The sequence below is a fragment of the Podarcis muralis genome, chromosome 2 (genome assembly GCF_964188315.1).
Source record: "Podarcis muralis chromosome 2, rPodMur119.hap1.1, whole genome shotgun sequence".
NCBI lineage: Eukaryota > Metazoa > Chordata > Lepidosauria > Squamata > Lacertidae > Podarcis > Podarcis muralis.
Window position 1 is genome coordinate 8,304,157 of NC_135656.1, and position 22,235 is coordinate 8,326,391.

The 22,235-nt window shown below is 50.7% G+C and overlaps 2 protein-coding genes across 2 annotated transcripts in view; one reads left to right on the top strand and one right to left on the bottom strand.

Moving 5' to 3' along the window:
* The window catches only part of MARCHF9 (membrane associated ring-CH-type finger 9), a 49,050-nt gene extending 32,948 nt beyond the window's left edge, over positions 1-16,102 (bottom strand). Inside the window, exon 1 of the mRNA XM_028721510.2 lies at positions 14,629-16,102. Coding sequence (XP_028577343.2) covers positions 14,629-15,018 — 390 coding nt within the window. The 5' untranslated portion in view covers positions 15,019-16,102. The remainder of the gene's footprint in view (positions 1-14,628) is intronic.
* Positions 15,520-21,685, top strand: LOC144327091 (uncharacterized). Its single transcript, XM_077925305.1, has 2 exons — positions 15,520-16,374; positions 17,532-21,685. The coding sequence occupies exons 1-2, from the start codon at positions 15,520-15,522 to the stop codon at positions 17,535-17,537; spliced, it is 861 nt and encodes a 286-aa protein (XP_077781431.1). The 3' UTR covers positions 17,538-21,685.
* The last annotated feature ends 550 nt before the right edge of the window (positions 21,686-22,235 follow it).

Here is a 22,235-nt window from a genome sequence, read left to right on the forward strand (position 1 = left end):
GCAGCCCCACGTAGAGCGAGTTACAATAATAAAAGCCAGCCCTCTCTGCCAATCTCAGGCATAAAAGTTGCATGCTTCCTGCATAACTGAAGAGGACTCCGGAACCTGAGCCACATGCAAGATCTAAGGTAACTTTGCTGTGCTCAGTCCCAGTTCAAAACTGCCATGATGGCTCATCAACGCCATGAATTGACGCACCCAACAAGACGCCATTTTCCCATGCTACTAAGCTCTCTCCAGATGTTACAACAACCACACTGCCAACAGCAGGAACACCAGAGCAATTTGGGCACTGGGCAGGGTGTCAGTCATGGCAGGAGGGGATATTGCCATGTATGGATTCAGAAGCACAGGAATGCCTATTTTCCTTCCTTTCGTTTTGCTTCTCTTGCAGAGAAGAGGAGGATCAAAAAGTTATCTGTGGCCCACAAGCCCTGACTGCTTGAAATCCTGCCCGGTTCCTCTTCTGGCTTCTGAAATTTCACTTGGCGTTGCACAAACACACAAACACGTGCACACAGCACTGCCAAGCCCATTAATTAATTAAATGTAGAAACAATACAGTAAATAAAAAATTACTCTGCACCCAGACTTCTAAGGCACAGCTTTAAGACCCAGGGACATTTAAAAAATAAGTTCTCAGGATGCTGAATTCTGCGCCCAGCAAAATGACTCATTCCCTGCAATGAGTCTATTGTCTGCAAAGCTTCTGTTGACTCTCGTCGATGCAAGCCAGTTTTCCACTTGAATGGCGTAACTGCAGAACAAATAAACACCGTTCTCCCTAGGATGGCACTGAGTTCTGTGGCATTCTTTAAGCGAGCAATGTGCTTTGGGTGTGTGGGGTGTGAGAAAGTTGATCAGGATCGACCGGCAATTTGCAGTAGATCTGCAAGGGTTTCCATCTCTCAACTGTTTCACAACAGCAACAACAAGACAACCAATGCCACCTATATTAAAGGTAGAGGGACCCCTGACCATTAGGTCCAGTAGTGGCCGACTCTGGGGTTGTGGCGCACATCTCACTTTACTGGCCGAGGGAGCCAGCGTACAGCTTCCGGGTCATGTGGCCAGCATGACTAAGCCGCTTCTGGTGAACCAGAGCAGCGCACGGAAATGCCGTTTACCTTCCCGTCGGAGCGGTACCTATTTATCTACTTGCACTTTGACGTGCTTTCGAACTGCGAGGTTGGCAGGAGCAGGGACCGAGCAACGGGATCTCATCCCGTCACCGGGATTCGAACCGCCAACCTTCTGATCGGCAAGCCCTAGGTTCTGTGGTTTAACCAACAGCACCACCTGCGTCTCCCAAATGGAATGTCTAGCTGCCATTTTGGGGCAAGACATCATTTTTCAAATAATGGATGTGATTATCAATTAAGCATCTGGCTGGTTCAGATGACAACCTTTGAGCTAGGTCAAGAACTTTGAGAACTTAAAGAAGAAAAGTCCATTTATCCAGGGACCGTCCATCTATCTATTGGCCTGTTCCGACCTCTTTTTCTTAAAGGTGACACAGTCAGACCATTCATAACATAAGAATATTCTTCAGAACTGTGAGCAAGGCAGTAGGGTGGGTTGAGCAAAGACAAGCTACGACCATTAACTAGAACCTTGCTTACTGTTCCTGCTCAGGCTGCACAGAAAAAGCATTTTGGTTCCAGAAATTAATTCTGAATGTGCAGATAAAATATAACAGATAGAATTCTACCAGGTGGGGCATTAGTGCGTGAAAACAGTCAAGATCCAATGATCCCCATACTTTAGCCCAGCATATTCACTTGGTCGCAAGTGGTCAATAGCTCAGTGCAAAATGTGGCTAGCGCCTGGCTAATTTCAGACACCGGCCACATTTAATGGGGCACCGGCATGCAAGTCCACCAGTGATTTGTGTGCAGTGCTACCACACTGGCATTTATGCACCACCACTAGTGGCACGTGAACAGGGTGCTGGCCTTTGGACACCCAGTGCAATTCACCTTTCACACAGAAATCCACTCCTGGCTAGCAATTTCAGCAGCCTAATATACCGGTAGGTGGCATTGGTTGTCTTGTTGTTGCTGTTGTGAAACAGTTGAGAGATGGACGCGGGTGGTGCTGTGGGTTAAACCACTGAGCCTAGGGCTTGCCGATCAGAAGGTCGGCGGTTCGAATCCCTGTGACGGGGTGAGCTCCCATTGCTCGGTCCCTGCTCCTGCCAACCTAGCAGTTCGAAAGCACGTCAAAGTGCAAGTAGATAAATAGGTACCGCTCTGGCGGGAAGGTAAACGGCATTTCCGTGCTCGGTCCCTGCTCCTGCCAACCTAGCAGTTCGAAAGCAACCCCAGAGTCGGTCACGACTGGGCCTAATGGTCAGGGGTCCCTTTACCTTTACCTTTGGTTTAAGGAGCCATTTAGTGCCTACCTTATATATCTGAGTTTCTAACACTGCCCACACCCCCATCGTACTGATACAGGTTGGGCGACAACCGCAGCACAGCAATAATGTGGGGCTGTGGGGCAGGTTAGTCCCAGATGCTGAAGGTTCCCTCTCCCCCTGTCGTGTGCTTTTTCAACAGCAACTACACCATAGTGACAGCGCAGAATCAGACCACTGTTTTTGGACCACTCGACAGCAAGGCCTCACCAAGACTTTGAGTAGCAGTACGCATACAACTTTAAGGCTGTCAGTCCCTCAGGCAAAGAACTGTCACTTCAATGTTCTGTACAACTTCTGGCAAACTGTTGGCACTAAATACATGTTAAACGGTAGTAAAGCAAGCCCTCACGCAGAGGTTGTAGTTATGTCCTCCAAGCAACAGTAGAAGTTGTGGGTCGGCCATTTTGGTTCTCCAGAGAGGAAAAGCCAAGAAGTTTTGGGAGCCCTGTTCTTAAGGCAATGCTGACTTTTTGCCCACCAGGTCCACCCCCAATTGTCTTTCGATCTGCAAATGGAATGACATACCCTCCAGCATCTCTCCGATGAAAATAGGAACGTCCCACTCCACAATGATAATTTTACTATTTATACCCTACCCGTCTTACTGGGTTGCCCCAGCCACTCTGGGCAGATTCCAACATATATAAAAACATAAAAAAAACATTGAAAAACTTCCCTATACAGGATTTCCTTCAGCCGGCTTGGGGGGGGCAGATAACTCCATACCCTCCAACATTTTTCCAATGGAAATAAGGACATCCTAAGGAAAAGTGGGACATTCCAGGATCAAATCAGAAACTGGGACAGCTTCTCTAAATCAGGGGCGCCCCTGGAAAATAGGGACTCTTGGAGAGTCTGGACTTACCACCCACCGGACTAAAAGAAAATATAACAGAAGATTTGGATTTAAGAGTGTCACTTGACTAGGTAAGGTAAAGGGACCCCTGACCATTAGGTCCAGTTGCGGACGACTCTGGGGTTGCGGCGCAAACCTCGCTTTACTGTCCAAGGGAGCCGGCGTACGGCGTACATTCATGTGGCCAGCATGACTAAGCTGCTTCTGGCGAACCAGAGCAGCGCATGGAAACGCCGTTTACCTTCCCGCCAGAGCGGTACCTATTTATCTACTTGTACTTTGTGCTTTCTGAACTGCTAGGTTGGCAGGAGCTGGGACCGAGCAACAGGAGCTCACCCCTTCACGGGGATTCGAACCGCCGACCTTCCAATCAACAATCCAAAGGCTCTGTGGTTTAACCCACAGCGCCGTCCGCATCCCTGTCACTTGACTACTTGGCCTAAAATCCAAATATTCCACTGGCTTGTGGATTAACTGGGTTTCAACCCTCTCTGGGAATGGGTTTTTATTTTCCTTGCTGCTGCCCCTTTGCGACCACATATTTCTACGCCACCATCTGACTATAAAAATCCACTTCCTGGCTGAAAGAGCCACGTCTCATCCCAAGACGGCTAGAGACATGGGAAGCTGCCATCCCATCAGTACTGTCTACACTGATTGGCTGTGGTTCCCCAGGGTTTCAGACAGGTAATTCTTCCCTGGGTCCAGGAATGCTTGGACCCAGAATCTTGTACCACTGAGCTACATCCTTTACACAAATACCAAATACACCAATGCAAAATTTGAGTTAATCATTTGCAGACATTAGTGATGTAATTAATATACAGGAAGAGGAAGAGGAAGGAGAATTAACATTGCAAATCTTCTCAGTATTTACCCTGAGACACTGGGGTACTCAGGTTCACAATGAAACTATGGAAATAGGAGCACTGGTCCATTGATCCTTTTGTAAGCACTTCTTGGGCTTGAATGCAGGAAAAAGATTTTGTATTTATTGTTGCACAATGTTTTATTGATTTTTTAAAAAAAATATTGTGAGCCACTTCCTGATGAAAGGAATGTGGGACATGAATTATTAAAAATAAAAATAAAATTTAATACATTCAACTCCAGGTTGGGCAAAAGCCTTTGGAGTGGCAGTGGGACATTAATATGTATTCATTTCATCATTATTAATATTCCCTCAATTAACACTTGCCTCCAGGCGTCCCCTAACTCAGTTGCTCAGCACTGCCAGCTTGCAGAACAAGTTCAGCCAGGACTGCTCCAGGAGGAAAAGGTGAATGCATAGGTCTGCCCCATAAGCAATGAAATTGTGGGCTCTGGCAATGCAAAGAGGGAAGTGACATCAGAACGATGGGACAGAGAGAGCCTTAAAACCCTCGTCTGGATTCTTCAAGGGCTAATCTTTCATCATCTTAAAAAGTAGAGACATCACCTTGCCGACAAAGGTCCGTATAGTAAAAGCTATGGTTTTGCCAGTAGGGATGTACGGAAGTGAAAGCTGGACCATAAAGAAGGCTGATCGCTGAAGAATTGATGCTTTTGAATTATGGTGCTGGAGGAGACTCTTGAGAGTCCCATGGACTGCAAGAAGATCAAACCTCTCCATTCTGAAGGAAATCAGCCCTGAATGCTCACTGGAAGGACAGATCCTGAAGCTGAGGCTCCAGGACTTTGGCCACCTCATGAGAAGAGAAGACTCACTGGAAATGACCCTGATGTTGGGAAAGATGGAGGGCACAAGGAGAAGGGGACGACAGAGGACGAGATGGTTGGACAGTGTTCTCGAAGCTACCAGCATGAGTCTGACCAAACTACAGGATGCACTGGAAAACAGGAGTGCCTGGCGTGCTCTGGTCCAGGGGGTCACGAAGAGTCGGACACGACTAAACGACTAAACAACAAAACAGTTTCTAACATTGCTCTACTCCACTGGCGGCATCCCAGAAATGCGGGTGCTGGTTACATGGCACTCTGCACATGCTCAAAGGCATGACCTCCTTTTTCCGAGGTGGAACCCAGGCAGCGAGAATGTACACTGATTCCACTTTAGCCTTGCCTGCTGATTGGCTAGCCAAACCTCCCACAGGGACAGCTCCGCGTGGGATGGAAAACGTTTTGCCCGCTGCCCCGAAGCCAGGATGGTAAGTCAAGCCTACAATTAAAGTGACATTTCAGTGTGCATTGTGCCTCACCAATGACTCATTCCTCCACTGGACGCCACTCCCTGCAAAGCTTCTGGGGACTGTAGCCTATGGAAGCCGATGAACGGAGGAAAAGGCCTCCCTTTGGCCACGCAGCTGCTCTGCACATCACTGACTGGGCCAAAATGCCTAGATCCAAGTCCTACCCTCCGCCAACAAGCCTCAACAGCAGAAAAAAGTTATTTGAATAGCCTGCATGAAATAATATTAATTTAAAAAACTGCAAAGCAATTGGGAGGGTGGAACGGTGGGTGCACACTCATGTGAGTTGGATAAAGTAAACATTTAAATATTTCAACAGTGTTTGAAAAGGTAAGGAATGCATAGCATCGTGTGAGCTTTTACATTTTTTTATTTATTCGTTGTAAAACGAATCCCCTAGGCGTTGTATATAGACCCCCCCCCCAAAAAAGCAGAATAAAAACGTAACCATAAAGCCATACTTCCATAAAAGCACAATAAACTTGAGAAGCAACCACATTAAAAAACCAACAGCAGCAGCAACACAACATATGATGCACAGCGCAAAACTAAAAAAAGCCGCCAGACCCTAAAACCACCAACCACACCAAAGGGACTTAAAGGCAGATTGTAAAAGGCCTGGACAACAACCGACAAGTCTTAACTTGATGCTGCAAAGATAGCAATGCAGGCGCCAGGCGAGTTTCCTTAGGGAGAGCATTCCAAAACTGGGATCCCACCTATTAAAGAGGCCCCGAATTACCAGCATAGTAGGTTACTTCCATTTCAGTCTGCGGTGGAAGCACCTTAATATTCCTTATCAATAATTTGTGCATCACAGTAAAGCAACAGGTCATGATTTAAGTCGGCAACCTGGGCAACTCTGCTCCATCCCTCGAGTGCACGGAGGAAACAAACCACAGTCCTTGACTAAGTGTCCTGTCCAAAACATAGCGGTCAACGTTTCCCTTTTTTTTAAAGGGGAAATTCCCTTATTCCGAATAGGATTCCTCGCAAAAAAAGGGAAAAGTTGACAGCTATGTGTCCAAATTAGTGCTTGTGGTTTCTTTCAGTGCAACAAGCCCCGGCTACAGATCATGGTTTGCTTGTCATGTGACAGTAAATTCCATACACTAATTACCACTATCTAGAAGTATCTGTAGGCATTAAGTTGCTCAGTGTCTAATTGGCTCTGCAAAATGGCAGCAATAGAAAGCTTGCTGACATCTCCCACCTAACTGCTTGGGCACCCTGAAGATTCGATTCTGTCACCCAAACATCCAAAACATGGTTTCAACCCATCCCGACTTCCAAAAAGCAGAGCCCATGAGACCTGAAACTTGGCGTTTTGTTGCATTCCAGAGAGACTTTTCTCTTCTATAGGCACTACAGAAGAAAACATCAGACACTAAATCCAGACTTCCAAGGCCCAGCTGGAATCTCCGTTTATGTGTGAGGCTGATGAGTTAGGAGGAAAATGACAGTCGATTCTATGTTGGTAACGGGTAGCCCAGGTGTGGGAAATCTTTGTCCCTGAACTACAACACCCATCGTCCCCAGCAAGCATGACCGACAACCACAGATTCCCCACACTTGGGGTAGCCACCACAACAAGGATGTGGTCTTGGTCTACATGCCTATATGCTTCCTAGACCTTTCTGCAAAAGTGCAGAATACAAGTGCAATAAATAAATAAATAAATGGATCCAATGATGTTCCTTCTTGCCATCATGGCTTGCAGCGATTCATGGTTCTGATTTCTAGCCTAAACCCATAATCCAGTCAGGCATGCTTAGAGGGCCGGATTTATGATCTAAATCTATTTGCTATCCATTTCGGGGTGTGTTATATCTTGTACTCACAGCTTTCTTGCCCCTTTTGATCTGTAGAAAATGCTCTTACGCATCCTCTCTCAGACACAACATATTCACATTTAATCTTTCCTCATGAGGGAAATTGTTTGTTCCTCTAATCGTTCTTGTCGCTCTTCTCCGAAACTCTTCCGACTCAAAGTGAGGGCCCTGAAGAAAACAACACTTCCCAAAGCCAGGCTGGGAGACACGGGTTCAAATCACTCAGACCTTAACTACTGCAGGATAATGTCAAATAGCTCAGAGCTGCTCAGTTGGTAGAGCATGAGACTCTTAATTGCAGTGCCGTGGGTCTGAGACCCACAAAAGATTCCTGCATTGCAGGGAGCTAACCTAGATGACCCTTCTGGTCCCTTCCAGCTCTATGATGCAATGATTCTAAAGTGGCAGACATTAGATCTTGCAACTGGATAGGCACAGTGGAAACTACTGTCACTAAGGCCTGTCTGACCCAGAACATTTTATAGTCCTTTCAGGTGAAAGAACCAATGGCAAGTGAGAATAGGCAGGTCACACCACAGCACAGAACTATTTCATTATCCAGATAACCCTCTTACCTGCAGACTGAGAGTGGCTTCCTATGTGGGGTAGTTGTGCAAAACCCCGAAGATTCCCAATCCGAGCCTTAGGGCAGGAATGGAGAGCCTGTGGACTCCAGATCTTGTTGGATTCCAGATCCTATCAGCCCCAGGCAGCAGTTGCTAAACAGTCCCTAATTCATTCATAATATTCCTAAATAATCAGATGCAATACAAAACTTAGGGACGCAGGTGGCGCTGTGGTCTAAACCACTGAGCCTAGGGCTTGCCGATCGGAAGGTCAGCGGTTCAAATCCCTGCAACCGGGTGAGCTCCCTTTGCTCGGTCCCTGCTCCTGCCAACCTAGCAATTCGAAAGCACATCAAAGCGCAAGTAGATAAATAGGTACCACTCTGGCGGAAAGGTAAACGGTGTTGCTCTGAAGCGGCTTAGTCATACTGGCCACATGACCTGGAAAAACTGTCTGTGGACCAGCGGCGTAGCGTGGGTTGTCAGCACCCGGGGCAAGGCAAGTAATTTATTTGCGCCCCCTAACCCCTAACCTGCCACCACTGCCAGCTTCTTCTTGCCTATGCCTGGTCTGGGGTATTTACGGTAAGGTAGCCACGGCGGCGGCGGGTCCGTGTCAGGTGATCTGAGGCGAGTTGCCGCTGGTGCTGCCGCCCAAACGACGCTGCTTGCCCGGAGGAGGGCAGAGAGGCGAGGAAAATGCAACATGGCCCAGCAGCTGCAGCAGCAGCGGCGGCGGCGGGGCTGTGAGGAGGAGCTGCCTGGCGCGCCCTCCGCGGCCCTGACGCGCGGGGACCGCGGCGAGCGCTGAGAGCCGCTGCCAGCTCGTCGGTTCCGCGAGACATGGGGCTCTGCTACAGCCTGCGCCCGAGGCTCTTCGGCGACTCCGGAGGCAGCGAGCGCGCCCCCCCCCAGATGTTGCGCCCAGTGTGGCCGGCCCCCCCTGCACCCCCCACGCTGCGCCACTGCTGTGGACAAACATCGGCTCCCTCGGCCAGTAAAGCCAGATGAGCGCCACAACCCCAGAGTCATTTGTGACTGGACTTAACTGTCAGGGGTCCTTTACCTTTTATACAAAACTTAAGCACTTGCTCTGCAGGTCAGCCCAGCCAGCTAAGGTCCCAGCCTTCCCAGGCTGTGTCCTCTGAACTTTGCATCAAGGAATATTCATTTGTTCGTTCGTAAGCATCAAGTTCCAATTAATTTTCCCACAATCCTGCCACTTGCTGCTCAGAATACATTCTCTCCTTCTGGCCCTCCCATGAAGCCAGCGACACTTTCCTATTTCAGGCTGCTGTCCTGAGCCAATCACAGTCAATTCGATAGTTCAGGGCAGGCCTTTCAACCTTTAATTTATCCTCATTGTTAAGCGGAGTGCTTTTTCATACATTATGCAGAGGAAAACCTAGGTCGGTCACTGAGTGTGCACTCAGCAGGGAGCCTGCAGCCCATCGCAGGTCCGACTAGCATGCCTCCACAATATGCATGTTTGCAAAACACCTGCTTGTTGCAGCTGCATGCATACGTACACAAACACTACATCTAAACAATGCAGTATGTCATGGTTAGTCAAACTAAGGCCCAGGGGCCGGATCTGGCCCAATCGCCTTCTAATGGTCCAGGAATCAGCGTGTTTTTACATGAGCAGAATGTGTCCTTTTATTTAAAATGCATCTCTGGGTTATTTGTGGGGCCTGCCTGGTGTTTTTACACGAGTAGAAGGTGTGCTTTTATTTAAAATGCATCTCTGGGTTATTTGTGGGCATAGGAATTCGTCCATTTTTTTCTTCTTCCAAGATATAGTCCAGCCCCCCACAAGGTCTGAGGGACAGTGGACTGGCCCCCTGCTGAAAAAGTCTGCTGACCCCTTCAGTATGTAAAGCAACCCCAGTAGGCACCACCCTAAGGGATGGAGAGACAGACTGAATGCCATTAAGGGCCAAACTAGATCTCACATGAGTTAGCCCTGGCATGGATGATGCTTTTAAAATAAAGAGCTGGTACAGGGCTTGTGCGGAGGAGACAAGCCAAAGTGGAGGCTCCCACACCTGCTTTTTCGCAATGGGATGAAAGCCCCCAATAGTAACTAGCGTCAAGTCCGAAGCCTGTTATGCTATGCATGCTTACTAGGGTGGGAACCCAACTGAATACAGTGGGGCTTACTAGAGAGTAAAAAGAGACACAGGATGAGGCTGTAAGGGAGGCAGAGCAGATGCTAGTGTGTCACGTGCCAACAGGGACGTTCTCCTGCACAAGCTCCACTGAAACAAAGGGGACTGCACAAGGGTGCTAACTGGGTTCTACCTCAAGTTAATTATTGGAGGGCGGGGTGCCACCTGGTTCTTGTCTACAGTCACCAAAATGTCTTCAGCTGACCATGTATTATTTCATTACTTTGAAAGGGCTGAGACTTGGCACTACTAACAGGTCCCAGGGGCTAAATGCCAGCGAACCCTGGCTCAAATTAAGCCGCAGAGACATCATCCAGGTCATGGCAGGCCAAGAGCAAAAGAAAACGGAACTCACATCATTTACAATAAGTGCACATTCACGCTAATAAATGGCCACATGGAGGTGTGATTATATGGATACAGAACAAAAGCCAATTGACTGTATATGTGCATATACTCATAGAGAATCTCCACATCTAGACTCTTCCTCCACCCTGAAATCAGGCCCATTTTTACAAATGCACTATGTGTGAAATATGCACACATATATATATTTGGAAATGTGAATTCAACTACACACACACACACACACACACACACACACACACACACAGAGCTACCAATGCAGGAAGTGAGCAAAGATAAATACAAGCACATACACAGATGCGGAAATCTTCAAGTATTTTCCAAATCTGAATGTACAGACAAAGGGAAATGTATAATTATTATTCCTGCCCTTCAAATTAGAACAGACGTGTGTGTAGAGCCACAGAAACATAAAACCAACCACACTGGACACACACACACACACACACACACACACACACCAGCACAGCCACCTGGGTTTCCTTAGTTCACAATCATTCAGTATAATGACGGACGCAAACAAAGTGTCTATCCTTTCCACAACAGACTCCTTTCCTCAAAGGTATGCAAGGTGGAGGTTCTGAAAATGGATTTTCTGCATGGGACACTCCCAACTTATCCCTGTACCTTCATTTCAGCTGAGAATTATAAACAACCCATCCACGGAAGGTTCAGCTGCCTCTCTCCAGCTCACACCACCAAACTCTTCGCCTACGGGGCTTCATCTTCCTCTCTTGTACACAAAACACACACACACATGCCATTTAACACAGATGAGAAACTCCTTGACACACTTCAACTTTCCTATTTTTGAGGGGGCTATACTAAGTGGACGAGCACAAGCTTTGCTCCAGGTCATCTCCACTGAAAATGATCAGGTAGCAAGGGACAGGTAAGACTCCTACCTGAGATCGTGGGCAGCCACTGCCAGTCTGAGGAGACAGCACTGGGTGAAGATGAAACAACAGCCTCATCTAGTCTTAAAGGTAAAGGGACCCCTGACCATTAGGTCCAGTCGTGACCGACTCTAGGGTTGCAACGCTCATCTCGCTTTATTGGCCAAGGGAGCCGGCGTACAGCTTCCGGGTCATGTGGCCAGCATGCTTAAGCCGCTTCTGGTGAACCAGAGCAGTGCACAGAAACGCTGTTTACCTTCCCGCCAGAGGGGTACCTATTTATCTACTTGCACTTTGATGTGCTTTCGAACTGCTAGGTTGGCAGGAGCAGGGACCGAGCAACGGGAGCTCACCCCGTCGTGGGGATTCGAACCGCCGACCTTCTGATCGGTAAGTCCTAGGCTCTGTGGTTTAACCCACAGGGCCAGCCACGTCCCACTAGTCTTACATGCACATAAATCAACTCTTTCAAAGTGATTCGGAGCTATAATAGCGATCACAAGCATGGAAACAGAGTGCTGGTCATTCCAGGTTAACTTTTGAAAAGGTGCAATTCTATTGGGCTCCGCAACCTTTTAAAACCATTCCTAAAAGTGACCGACTTCCCCCAGTATAACCTTCAATGTTGCCATTGGTATGGTGTTTTCCTCCAGGGCCCTTCACAAACATGACACTTCCCCCAACATGACTGTTCTCTCCTTACTGTGCTCAAAGCTGCTCGCCTCTGGCCCCCCCCCCACCTTGCCAAAAAAGACTTTCACCTGCAAGCTCTGGCATCAAGAGCTTGAGACAATACTCCGCAGACCAAACTTCTCCAAGTGCAGCAGTGCGAGCACATTCTGAATACACCCTTCCTTGTCCTAGACAACCTGCATGGGGGAATTGTCAATATTAAATACTGTGGCTGCCTGATCTCTGAGAACATGATTAATTACGGGTTCTACCACACACACACAAAATTAATCTTCACTCCAGTTTCTGTCTGTATTTAAATGAGTTCCCATGAGGGAAGGATGAAGCAGCCCAGAGTAAGGATAGGGCCCTGCCTCACACATCTTCCGGCATCCCCAAGGATTTCAAAGGTAAACAATGGCCACCTTCCTTTTATCCTCCAGAAAATGCTACAAGCTATGTCAACTTTGTACATCCTAGCGCCTCTTAACTAGGGCATTGAGACCCTTAGGAAGATGCACCCATTGTCTACAGTACGGTTTCTCATGCACAACAGTGAGGCGGGGGGGGGGGGGGAGAGAGAAAGACACAGAGACGCACACACAATCAGTCCCCCTTTGCAAACTGGTGCTCTCCTCCTCTGTGTGCATTTCCAAAGCTTCAGCCCAGGCCGCTGGTGTGACCATTGCTGAAATGTCTGAAATAGCCTCTTGTTGCAGGAAAACACCTCTTTGCTGCAAGACGTGGCAACAGGGATCAATCGGAGGCATGTCTCCGAGCCAACCAGACTATTCCTGGAGGTGTGGTCTCCTTCCCAGGTTCAGCTTTTAAACACCCCTGCCGCTTGCTGTCTGCCGGAATTCCAAAATTCTCCATCATACACGGTTCCAGCAGCTAATTACAGTCTTCTTGTCTTCTTGAAACAGCTCTCCCCCCGCCCCAGCCGCCCCTCCGCCTTTGCACTATTCAAAGAAGAAGCCTCCTTCTTTGTCTTACAGCGTAGAAAACCATCTCTCTGCGCTCCTTAAGGCAGCTGTTTTTTTGGGGGGGAGGGAGGAGAAATTCCTGGAGATAAGAAAACAGGGCGCATTCAAACGTCCATGCAAGTAAAAGGGATTCGTGTTGCGATCCTCTGCATGTTTACTCCAAATCTCACTATGTATGCTCAGTGGGCATTACTCCTTGGTAAGTGTGCTAAGGGTGGCAGATTCAAGCTCTGCTCCTCCCTTCTTAGAGAAATGCAACCTTTCCAAGCATCCCAAACACCACACACCTTTTGGTCCATGCAAGGAGGGGCCTTGTTTATAGTTTCAAAGTACTCTCCCGTCCCCAAATGCCAATGCAACCCATATCTACAGGTGACGCCCTCCCACAGACTGCTAGCTATGTATATGACCATGAGGACAGGCAGGCGATCATGTCTCAGCTCACGCGAGCCCAGGTTCCACATCCTATACATCAGGGTTTCCCAAAACTTTGGGTCTCCAGCTGTTGTTGGGACTACAATTCTCATCATCCTTGACCACTGGTTCTGCTAGCTGGGGAAGATGGGAGTTGTAGTCCAACAACAGCTGGAGGTAGCAGTTTGGGAAACCCTGCTCTACATTTATGCTGTTTCCCCATATACCCAGTTCCCAAGAACCATAGTCACCTGGGTATACAACAAGCAAAGGGAAGCTATGGTCTTCCAGATGTTGTTGCACTACAACTCCAATAATCTGGGGTGGATGGAAGCTGGATTCCACTAACATCTGGTCCCCCTTCCTGGTGTACAACATTTCCTAAAAGGGTGTACAGTGATACCTCGGGTTAAGAACATAATTTGTTCTGGAGGTCCGTTCTTAACCTGAAACTGTTCTTAACCTGAGGTACCACTTTAGCCAATGGGGCCTCCCGCCACCGTCGCACGATTTTTGTTCTCATCCTGAAGCAAAGTTCTTAACCTGAGGTACTATTTCTGGGTTAGTGGAGTCTGTAACCTGAAGCGTCTGTAACCCAAGGTACCACTGTAATGCCACCAACTTGGCCAACGTTACTGTAGCATCACTAAGTCTCTCCCATGTGAACCTCACAGCACACAGCCCAGTCTGTGCTCCTATATATCAAATCACCTGGCATCCTGGAAGCTAAGTCACAAGTCAATGGCCTGGCCCACCCACTGGCCAGACCATCCTCCTCCCCTGGGTCAGTGCCTCTCATACCCAGATCATCTGCAGCCTTGACAGCCACTTCATAAGTGAAGAACCTGGTCCACACTTTGGGAACTTCATTGATGAGGTGCCAACCGACACCCTTGGCCCACCTTGGCCTTGTATAAGTGTGTGTGCGTGTTTTTCATTTGCGCCCAGATCATCTGAAACCATGCCCCTGTTTTTAAAGGCCAGGTAAGCAATAAGAGGCCACACCTGAGGTGGAGAACCTGTGGCCTCTCTGATGCTGTTGGACTCAAGAGATCTGGCAGGCCCCAGGCTCCCGGTCCCTGGGCTATACCTGGGTTTGCTCTCCCTCCTCTCTGGTACCCAGATCCCCTGGCACCCCCTGGGCACCCCCACCACTAGGCCATGGTGCCAGGGGCAGGGGGGTCTTCCCCATATCCAGCTGCACCCCACACTCAGCCGGCTGCAACCCCCCCCCCCCTCGCGGCACTTCTGCCCCACTGACCTGCTCTGGTCCCTGGAAGCAAATCCGGCACTGGGGGGTCCTCATGCCACTATCCAAGCTGCTGCTAAGCGACACCGAGTCCAAAGCTCCCCCCGCCCCGCCGGCCGCGGGCTGCTGGCCGGGCTGTTGCCCGGGGGGTTGGGGTCGGGGGTCCTTCTCCTCCAGGGCCAGGCTCCGCGGCCGGGTCTCGGCGCCTCCGCCGCCGTAGTATTCGGCCTCATCGTCCTGCCGGGCCGAGCAGTCGGCGAAGGGGGGCCAGCCGCAGCCGCTGCCGCCCAGCGCCCCGCGGCTTCCCCCGGCTCCCGGCTCGGGCTCCGGGCGGCCCCGCCGCATCAACACCAGCAGCTTCAGCTCGTTGAAGAACATGCGGATCCGGTACTTGAACATCATTTACCTCCCCCGGTGGCGGCGGCAGCAGCAGCAACGACGACGGCGGCGGCGACAGCGTTTAGCTTTCTTGGGGGGCGGCAGGAGGGGGCGGGGGGACGAGAAGGGTATGGGGCCAAGGGCGCCTAGCTGTGGCCCTGCCCCGCACCGGGGGCCGGGGAAGAAGCGGAGGAGAGGAGCGGCAATGGGGAGCCCCGGGGGCCGCAGAGGGGCGAGCGGGGGGCCAGCCTCGGGACCCACATCTTGGGCACAAAAGGCGCCGGCGCTGGGAGAAAGGAAGGCTGCGCGTTTACAGGTGTGTGCAGGGTACCCGGGGTGACGGGGCGCAGGGAAGGAACGGAGGGGCGCAGCCGGGGGCGAGGAGAAGAAAGGCCTTCCGGAGGGGGGATGGCGAGGGGGTTAATCCTGGGACGGGGGGGGGTCTATTGCTGGGGGTCTGGGGTGGGATAAGGGCAGGGGGGTGAAGAGGGGTACGACGGGTGGGCCTGGCCAGAGGCGCAGGGGATGCGCTGGGGCGAAGGCGCAAAGGCGGCCGCGGTTGGCGAGAGGCGCGCTCCGCTCCCTCCCGGGGCGGGTCTGCTTCCCCTAGGACGCGGCGCGCTCCGTAGGTCCCTCTCGGACCCCTCTCGGACAGCCCGCGTCCGGTTTCCCGGGGGCCATGGCTGGCAGCGCGAGAGGAACGCTTTCCCGGCGTCCGGGGCCTGCGAGCGGCTCCGCAGAGGAGCGCGGAACGGGGGCCGGGTGGGTGGAGGCGGCCGAGGCTCCGGCAGCCAGCGCGCCGCGATCGCTCCTTCTCCTCTCGGCTCTTCCGCTGCTGCCGGGCGCGGACGAGGCGCCTCTTACTCTCCGGGACGTGGAGCGCGCCTAGCCGCCGCCAGGCCCTTGTCCGCCGCCGCCTCCTCCCCTCGGGGGGCCGGCTGGGCAGCTGCAATCGCAGGCGGCTCTTTTGTCTGCAGAGCTACGGGCATGTCCGCTCCCTCCTGCAGCCGCAGCCGCGCCAGCGGGCCTGGAGAAGCCGCATCCCGGCTCCGCTCGAGCCGATCTCCCGCAGGAAGGCAGGCAGGCGGGCGGCGTTCGGCCCCAAGCTTGGCTCGCCTGGATCGGGTGTCGGCGCGGGGCGCGCGGCTCCGGTTCTGCGGCGGCCCCTGGCGAAGCCGCGGCTCTTTATACGGCCGCCCCCCGGCATGCAACAGGGCTTCGTCCCCGGGCGCCCCCCACCGCGCGGGGTTGCCAGCGGCCCCTACGCAGCCTCCTGCAGCCGCCCCCGAGGTCCGGGGGCTGGGGCGCGCGGCAGCCCGGATGGCAACGGTGGCAGCGGCGGCAGCGGCTCAGGGCTGGGGAATATGGCTTCTCCTTCCGGTACAGCATGTTAAATAAAACATTTCGGGAGGAGAGCGAGCGAGAGCGCGGAGCGGGTGGCTGGATGGATGTCTGCCTGCGCGGGGAGGGGACTCCGGGGCTCAGAGGCGGGCCGGCGGCGGCCCCAAACCGAGGGGCTGGTGCGTAACCGCTGCGCCACCGACCTCGACCACGTGGAGGGGGGAGAAAAATGAGTCCCCGGGAAATGTGAAAAGTGCCCGGGCAGACATCCTCCTCCCCTTTCCCCCCATCCAGACACATCTGAGAGATTCCTAGATAGAGGCAGGGGAGGGGTTTCGGGGTGGGGGAGCGAAAGAAGCCATTTTATTTTATGTTACATTTTTATTTTATTTTATTTTATTAAGAAAAGCGGCTTGCTATATCCATCTGGCTGATAAAATCACATCTCGAAATTCGACCGTTTGGAGAGATGGTTGGAATCCGCGGAAAACCCGCACTAGAAACCAGCAACGTACCTTTCCCTTCCCCAGGAGGAAGGAAGCTCGCAATATTTGCGCCCTGACCCAGTTTGCACCTTGGCCAATCCTGTGTGTAGGATTCCAGTTCTACTGAGCTACCGGAATAGGAATTTGCCTCCACCTGCCAAAGCTCCATATATGCCTCACTATGCATATGGAGCTCAGGGTGTGGTGTTTAAGAACAAAGGGACTTTTATTTGGGGGTTCTGGGTGGGTGCCGAAAGAGAGGCATATGGCATCCCATCCTCAGCCTCACCTGCTTTAGAGCTGAAACATGAAGTTTGGCAAGCGTGTCAGATTCAAAATTTGACAAGGATCCTTCCCAAAACAATGTCAGCATCCGTTACAAGGCTGAATTGCTCTCCCAATCACATGACAAAAAACGAATGACAGCTGTCTTCTCTGTTAGAGTAGAGGTTTTGGTAATCCAGAGAAACCTGCTTTAAGTCCGGGGTGCAATTTAACTCAATAATTCTGGGCTCCCACAGATGACACCAGGCATGTACAATTATTGTTTCTCACAGCCCATCAAACACTTGACATTAAATACACAGCCCCCCAATAATGTATTCTTTTAAAAAACAGAGGAATTATGGAACCTGCTGTAAATGGGGCTGGGTGTGTCTCTAAACCGATGGTTCATTTTCTAACTATTTCTATTGTTTTCTGTTTGCCCAGGGGTAGCCAACATGTTGCCGTCCAGATGTTGCTGGCTTGCAGCTTCCTTCAGCTGCAGCCAGCATGGCCAGTGCCCAGGGATGGGGGGAAATTACAGTCCAAAACATATGGAGAGTCCTGTAAAAGGTTAAGTATCAAGACCCCAATATAGAAATAATGAGGTAGTTTAGGCCCAGCTGAGCCCCCCTGCACCGAATTCCATGCCTGGTTTAAGTCCCATTGAAATGTGTTCCTTCTTATTTATCCAAAGCATTTGGGCAGCTGTCAATGAGGCACGTTATTTGCAGCTAAGGTTGCAATCCTAAACGCACTAGGGCAACGTTCCACTGAACTCAGCAGGAATAGTTTGGGGTAAAGGAGTTTAGGATTGCAGTGTAGGACTTAACCAGAACAAACATTTCCTGCTATTTCTGAGATCGCAGAAATTTGCTGTTTACAACCCTGTCCTCAGTTCCACCGAGTTCCCAGATATAGTAGGTGTGTATAAAATCGCCGCCTTAATTAAGTATTTTGGCTAAGCTTGAATCTCGTAATGCAAATCTCAGCACAGGGACATGGATTTAGAGCTGAGTCCAGGGAGAGCTCAGTGAGGGACCTGGGATACAGATAAGGTAAAGGTACCCCTGCCCGTACGGGCCAGTCGTGTCCGACTCTAGTGTTGCGCGCCCATCTCGCTTAAGAGGCCGGGAGCCAGTGCTGTCCGAAGACACTTCCGGGTCACGTGGCCAGCGTGACGAAGCTGCTCTGGCGAGCCGGCACCAGCGCAGCACACGGAAATGCCGTTTACCTTCCCGCTAGAAATCGGTCCCTATTTATCTACTTGCACCCGGAGGTGCTTTCGAACTGCTAGGTGGGCAGGAGCTGGGACCGAACGACGGGAGCTCATCCCGCCGTGGGGATTCGAACTGCCGACCATGCGATTGGCAAGTCCTAGGCGCTGAGGTTTTACCCACAGCGCCACCCGCGTCCCTGGGATACAGATACCTGCTATGTATTTATTATTACATTTCTGTCCCAGCTTTCCTCCATTCATGGCACTCCCTCATTGCAGTCCTGGGACATGGATGCTCGCAAGCGGGGATGGGGAGACAGGGTGCGAATGGCGCTTTGCATGCATGTGTGCTTGTGTAAGCATTTAAAAATGTATTTTATTTATTACTAGCAGCCTTGCACCTGTCGTTGCTTGGGAATTCTAAGAAACCAAAAAATCAGTGCACTTTGATAGTTCATTCTGCCATCTTGATTCAAAATGGTGTCCAATTGTATCCAAACAGAAATGGAAACCACCTCTTCTCTTTCTGGAACCATCCTGCCAAATTTGGTTACGGTATCTTAAGAGGTGCCCCAAATGCATAGGCAAACAAATTTCCAAAATATACCATAGATTACATTACATACAAGCAAACAAGTGGGTGAGGGAGCCCAGCCAGCTGGTCCACCAGCCCTTGCTGTTGGGAATGGAGTATGGACAGACAAGACCAATGCAATGCGCTCTACATGGGGCAACCTTTGAAGGTGACCCGGAAACTACAAGTAATCCAGAATGCGGCAGCTAGACTGGTGACTGGGAGCGGCCGCCGGGACCACATAACATTGGTCCTGAAAGACCTACATTGGCTCCCAGGACGTTTCTGAGCACAATTCAAAGTGTTGGTGTTGACCTTTAAAGCCCTAAACGGCCTCGGTCCAGTATACCTGAAGGAGTGTCTCCGCCCCCATCGTTCAGCTCGGACACTGAGGTCCAGCGCCGAGGGCCTTCTGGCGGTTCCCTCACTGTGAGAAGCAAAGCTACAGGGAACCAGGCAGAGGGCCTTCTCAGTAGTGGCGCCTGCCCTGTGGAACGCCCTCCCATCAGATGTCCAAGAGATAAACAACTACCTGACATTTAGAAGACATCTGAAGGCAGCCCTGTTCAGGGAAGTTTTTAATGTGTGACATTTTAATGTATTTTTAATCTTTGTTGGAAGCCGCCCAGAGTGGCTGGGGAAACCCAGCTAGATGGGCGGAGTACAAATAATAAATTACTATTACTGGGGCGGCAGTAGCAGCTGCCCAGAGGACTCCCAAGGAGAGGGCAGAAGAGGCTGAGGGAACACTCCACAAGGGAGGGTGTTTGAGAAAGGGCAAGGGGGGACCTGACTGGGCTCCTGAGCCCCACAGGGGAGCTGCAGAAAGAATGCAGTTGGTCAAGGGAGCCGTGGAGGGTTTGACAAGTAAATGGGAAAGGGCAGTGTGTGGCAGGTAGAGAGTGGAGAGTTAGGTAAAGTGGGCTAGGAAAAACTGCAGGTCTGGGGAGGAACTTGGGAGGAGCAGGAGGTGGCAAATATAGAGGGGGCGGCTTTTCTAGGCATCATCACCAGCCTGGAGGGAGGCAGAGAGGTTGGTGTGGGAGGAGGCAGTTGATGGCAGATGAACCTGTTCAGCAACACCATGGCGTGAGGAAGGGAGTGATCCACAAATACAGAGACGCATGACGAGGGTGGGTTGGGTGTGGAGGAGAATCATCACCGTTACGGTGAGCATCTTCCTTGCCAGAGTGCTCTCAGTGTGCCTGCTTTATGGAGCAAGATGTTCCCAGGAAGGCTATGAAGAAGACAGTTCTCTTCCCCCCAGGATCTTACAGTCAAAAGTGTTGACACGGAAGAGGGGGGGGGAAAGGGAACAAGGAGAGCCGAATGTGAGCAAATGCAACGGCCCACATGGGCTTCCTTCGAGCCGGAGTGGCAGTTAAGGAGTTAAGGCAAAGGCCTCTGCTAAAGGCAGGTTTTCAGAGGGGTTAGAAGGAAGCGGAAGAGGGAGAGCAGGGTTCTGGGAAAGGGCTGCAAGCATGGGGGGCAGCATGGGAGAAAGGGTGGAGTAAGCAGGACACTGACAAACCTAGACAGCATCTTAAAAAGTAAAGACATCACCTTGCCAACAAAGGTCCGTATAGTTAAAGCTAAGGTTTTCCCAGTAGTGATGTATGGAAGTGAGAGCTGGACCATAAAGAAGGCTAATCGCCGAAGAATTGATGCTTTTGAATTATGGTGCTGGAGGAGACTCTTGAGAGTCCCATGGACTGCAAGAAGATCAAACCTCTCCATTCTGAAGGAAATCAGCCCTGAGCGCTCACTGGAAGGACAGATCCTGAAGCTGAGGCTCCAAGACTTTGGCCACCTCATGAGAAGAGAAGACTCCCTGGAAAAGACCCTGATGTTGGGAAAGATGGAAGCACAAGGAGAAGGGGACGACAGAGGACGAGATGGTTGGATAGTGTTCTCAAAGCTACCAGCATGAGGTTGACCAAACTGCGGGAGGCAGTGGAAGAGAGAAGTGCCTGGCGTGCTCTGGTCCATGGGGTCACGAAGAGTTGGACATGACTAAACAACAACAACAACAACAACAAGCAGGACACTTCTGGGTGACTTAAGGGTGAAACTAGAGAGCATAAATAGGCAGCATAGGTTACAACAATCTGGTAACTTACAGGTGACATTAGTGTGTCCAAAGGATAATTTATTCTCTTCAAACCCGATGCTCCATAATCATGCTCTAGTGCGCCCCAGTGGTTAAAATTATGTCCTTTGGACAATAGGAGCTATTGCATTATAACCATTTAGGAGATCTTCAGGCATTCAGTCTTTTACGGAAAGACCATAGCTCAGTGACAGAGCGTCTGCCCTCCACGCAGAATCTGAGATTTAATCCCTCGTGTCTCCAGGTCCTGCCAGTCAGAGTAAAAAAATATTCGACTAGATTGACCCATGGGTGTGATGGAATCTTGACAGCTTCCTGTGTCCGCGTGGATTGTAACTGGATTTAAGAAGAGTCTTTTTAACTATCTTGTTAAAGAATTGTTTTAATTTATTTTGACTACGGCAGACCAACACGGCTACCTATTTGAATCTGGATTTAACTGTTAAGTTACATTACTATTTATTTATATGCCACCCAAAAATGTCAGCCCAAAAATGTCCCACAAGGCAGCTCGCAAAGAAATGACACGCAAACGCCAATACCAACCAATGAAAAAAGATCTGAACGCTTCCTAAAGAGGGGGGGACAAAATGCATCTGTGTGCCGGAAAGGCAAAGGACATTCCCCATGCAAAGATAAAATGTTCAGAGCAAGAGTAAATATGGTTCCTGTGGAGACTTCCAGCAGTTTCTCCTCTGCTAATAATAAATAATAATAATAATTAATAATAATAATTAATTTTATTTATAACCCGCCCTTCCCGGTTCAAAAACTGGGCTCAGGGCGGCTAACAACAAATTTAAAACAATTATAAAAGCAGCATACAAATCAAAAATCAATTTAGGGGAAATAAGCAGTGGATAATCCCCAGGACTGGGGCGCGGGTGGCGCTGTGGGTAAAAGCCTCAGCGCCTAGGGCTTGCTGATCGAAAGGTCGGCGGTTCGAATCCCCGCGGCGGGGTGCGCTCCCGTTGCTCGGTCCCAGCGCCTGCCAACCTAGCAGTTCGAAAGCACCCCCGGGTGCAAGTAGATAAATAGGGACCGCTTACTGGCGGGAAGGTAAACGGCGTTTCCGTGTGCTGCGCTGGCTCGCCAGATGCAGCTTTGTCACGCTGGCCACGTGACCCGGAAGTGTCTCCGGACAGCGCTGGCCCTCGGCCTCTTGAGTGAGATGGGCGCACAACCCCAGAGTCTGTCAAGACTGGCCCGTACGGGCAGGGGTACCTTTACCTTTAATCCCCAGGGCTA

Coding starts and splice junctions, on each gene's coding strand:
- LOC144327091 (XM_077925305.1), top strand. CDS start 15,520: ATGCGCTGGGGCGAAGGCGCAAAGGCGGCCGCGGTTGGCGAGAGGCGC.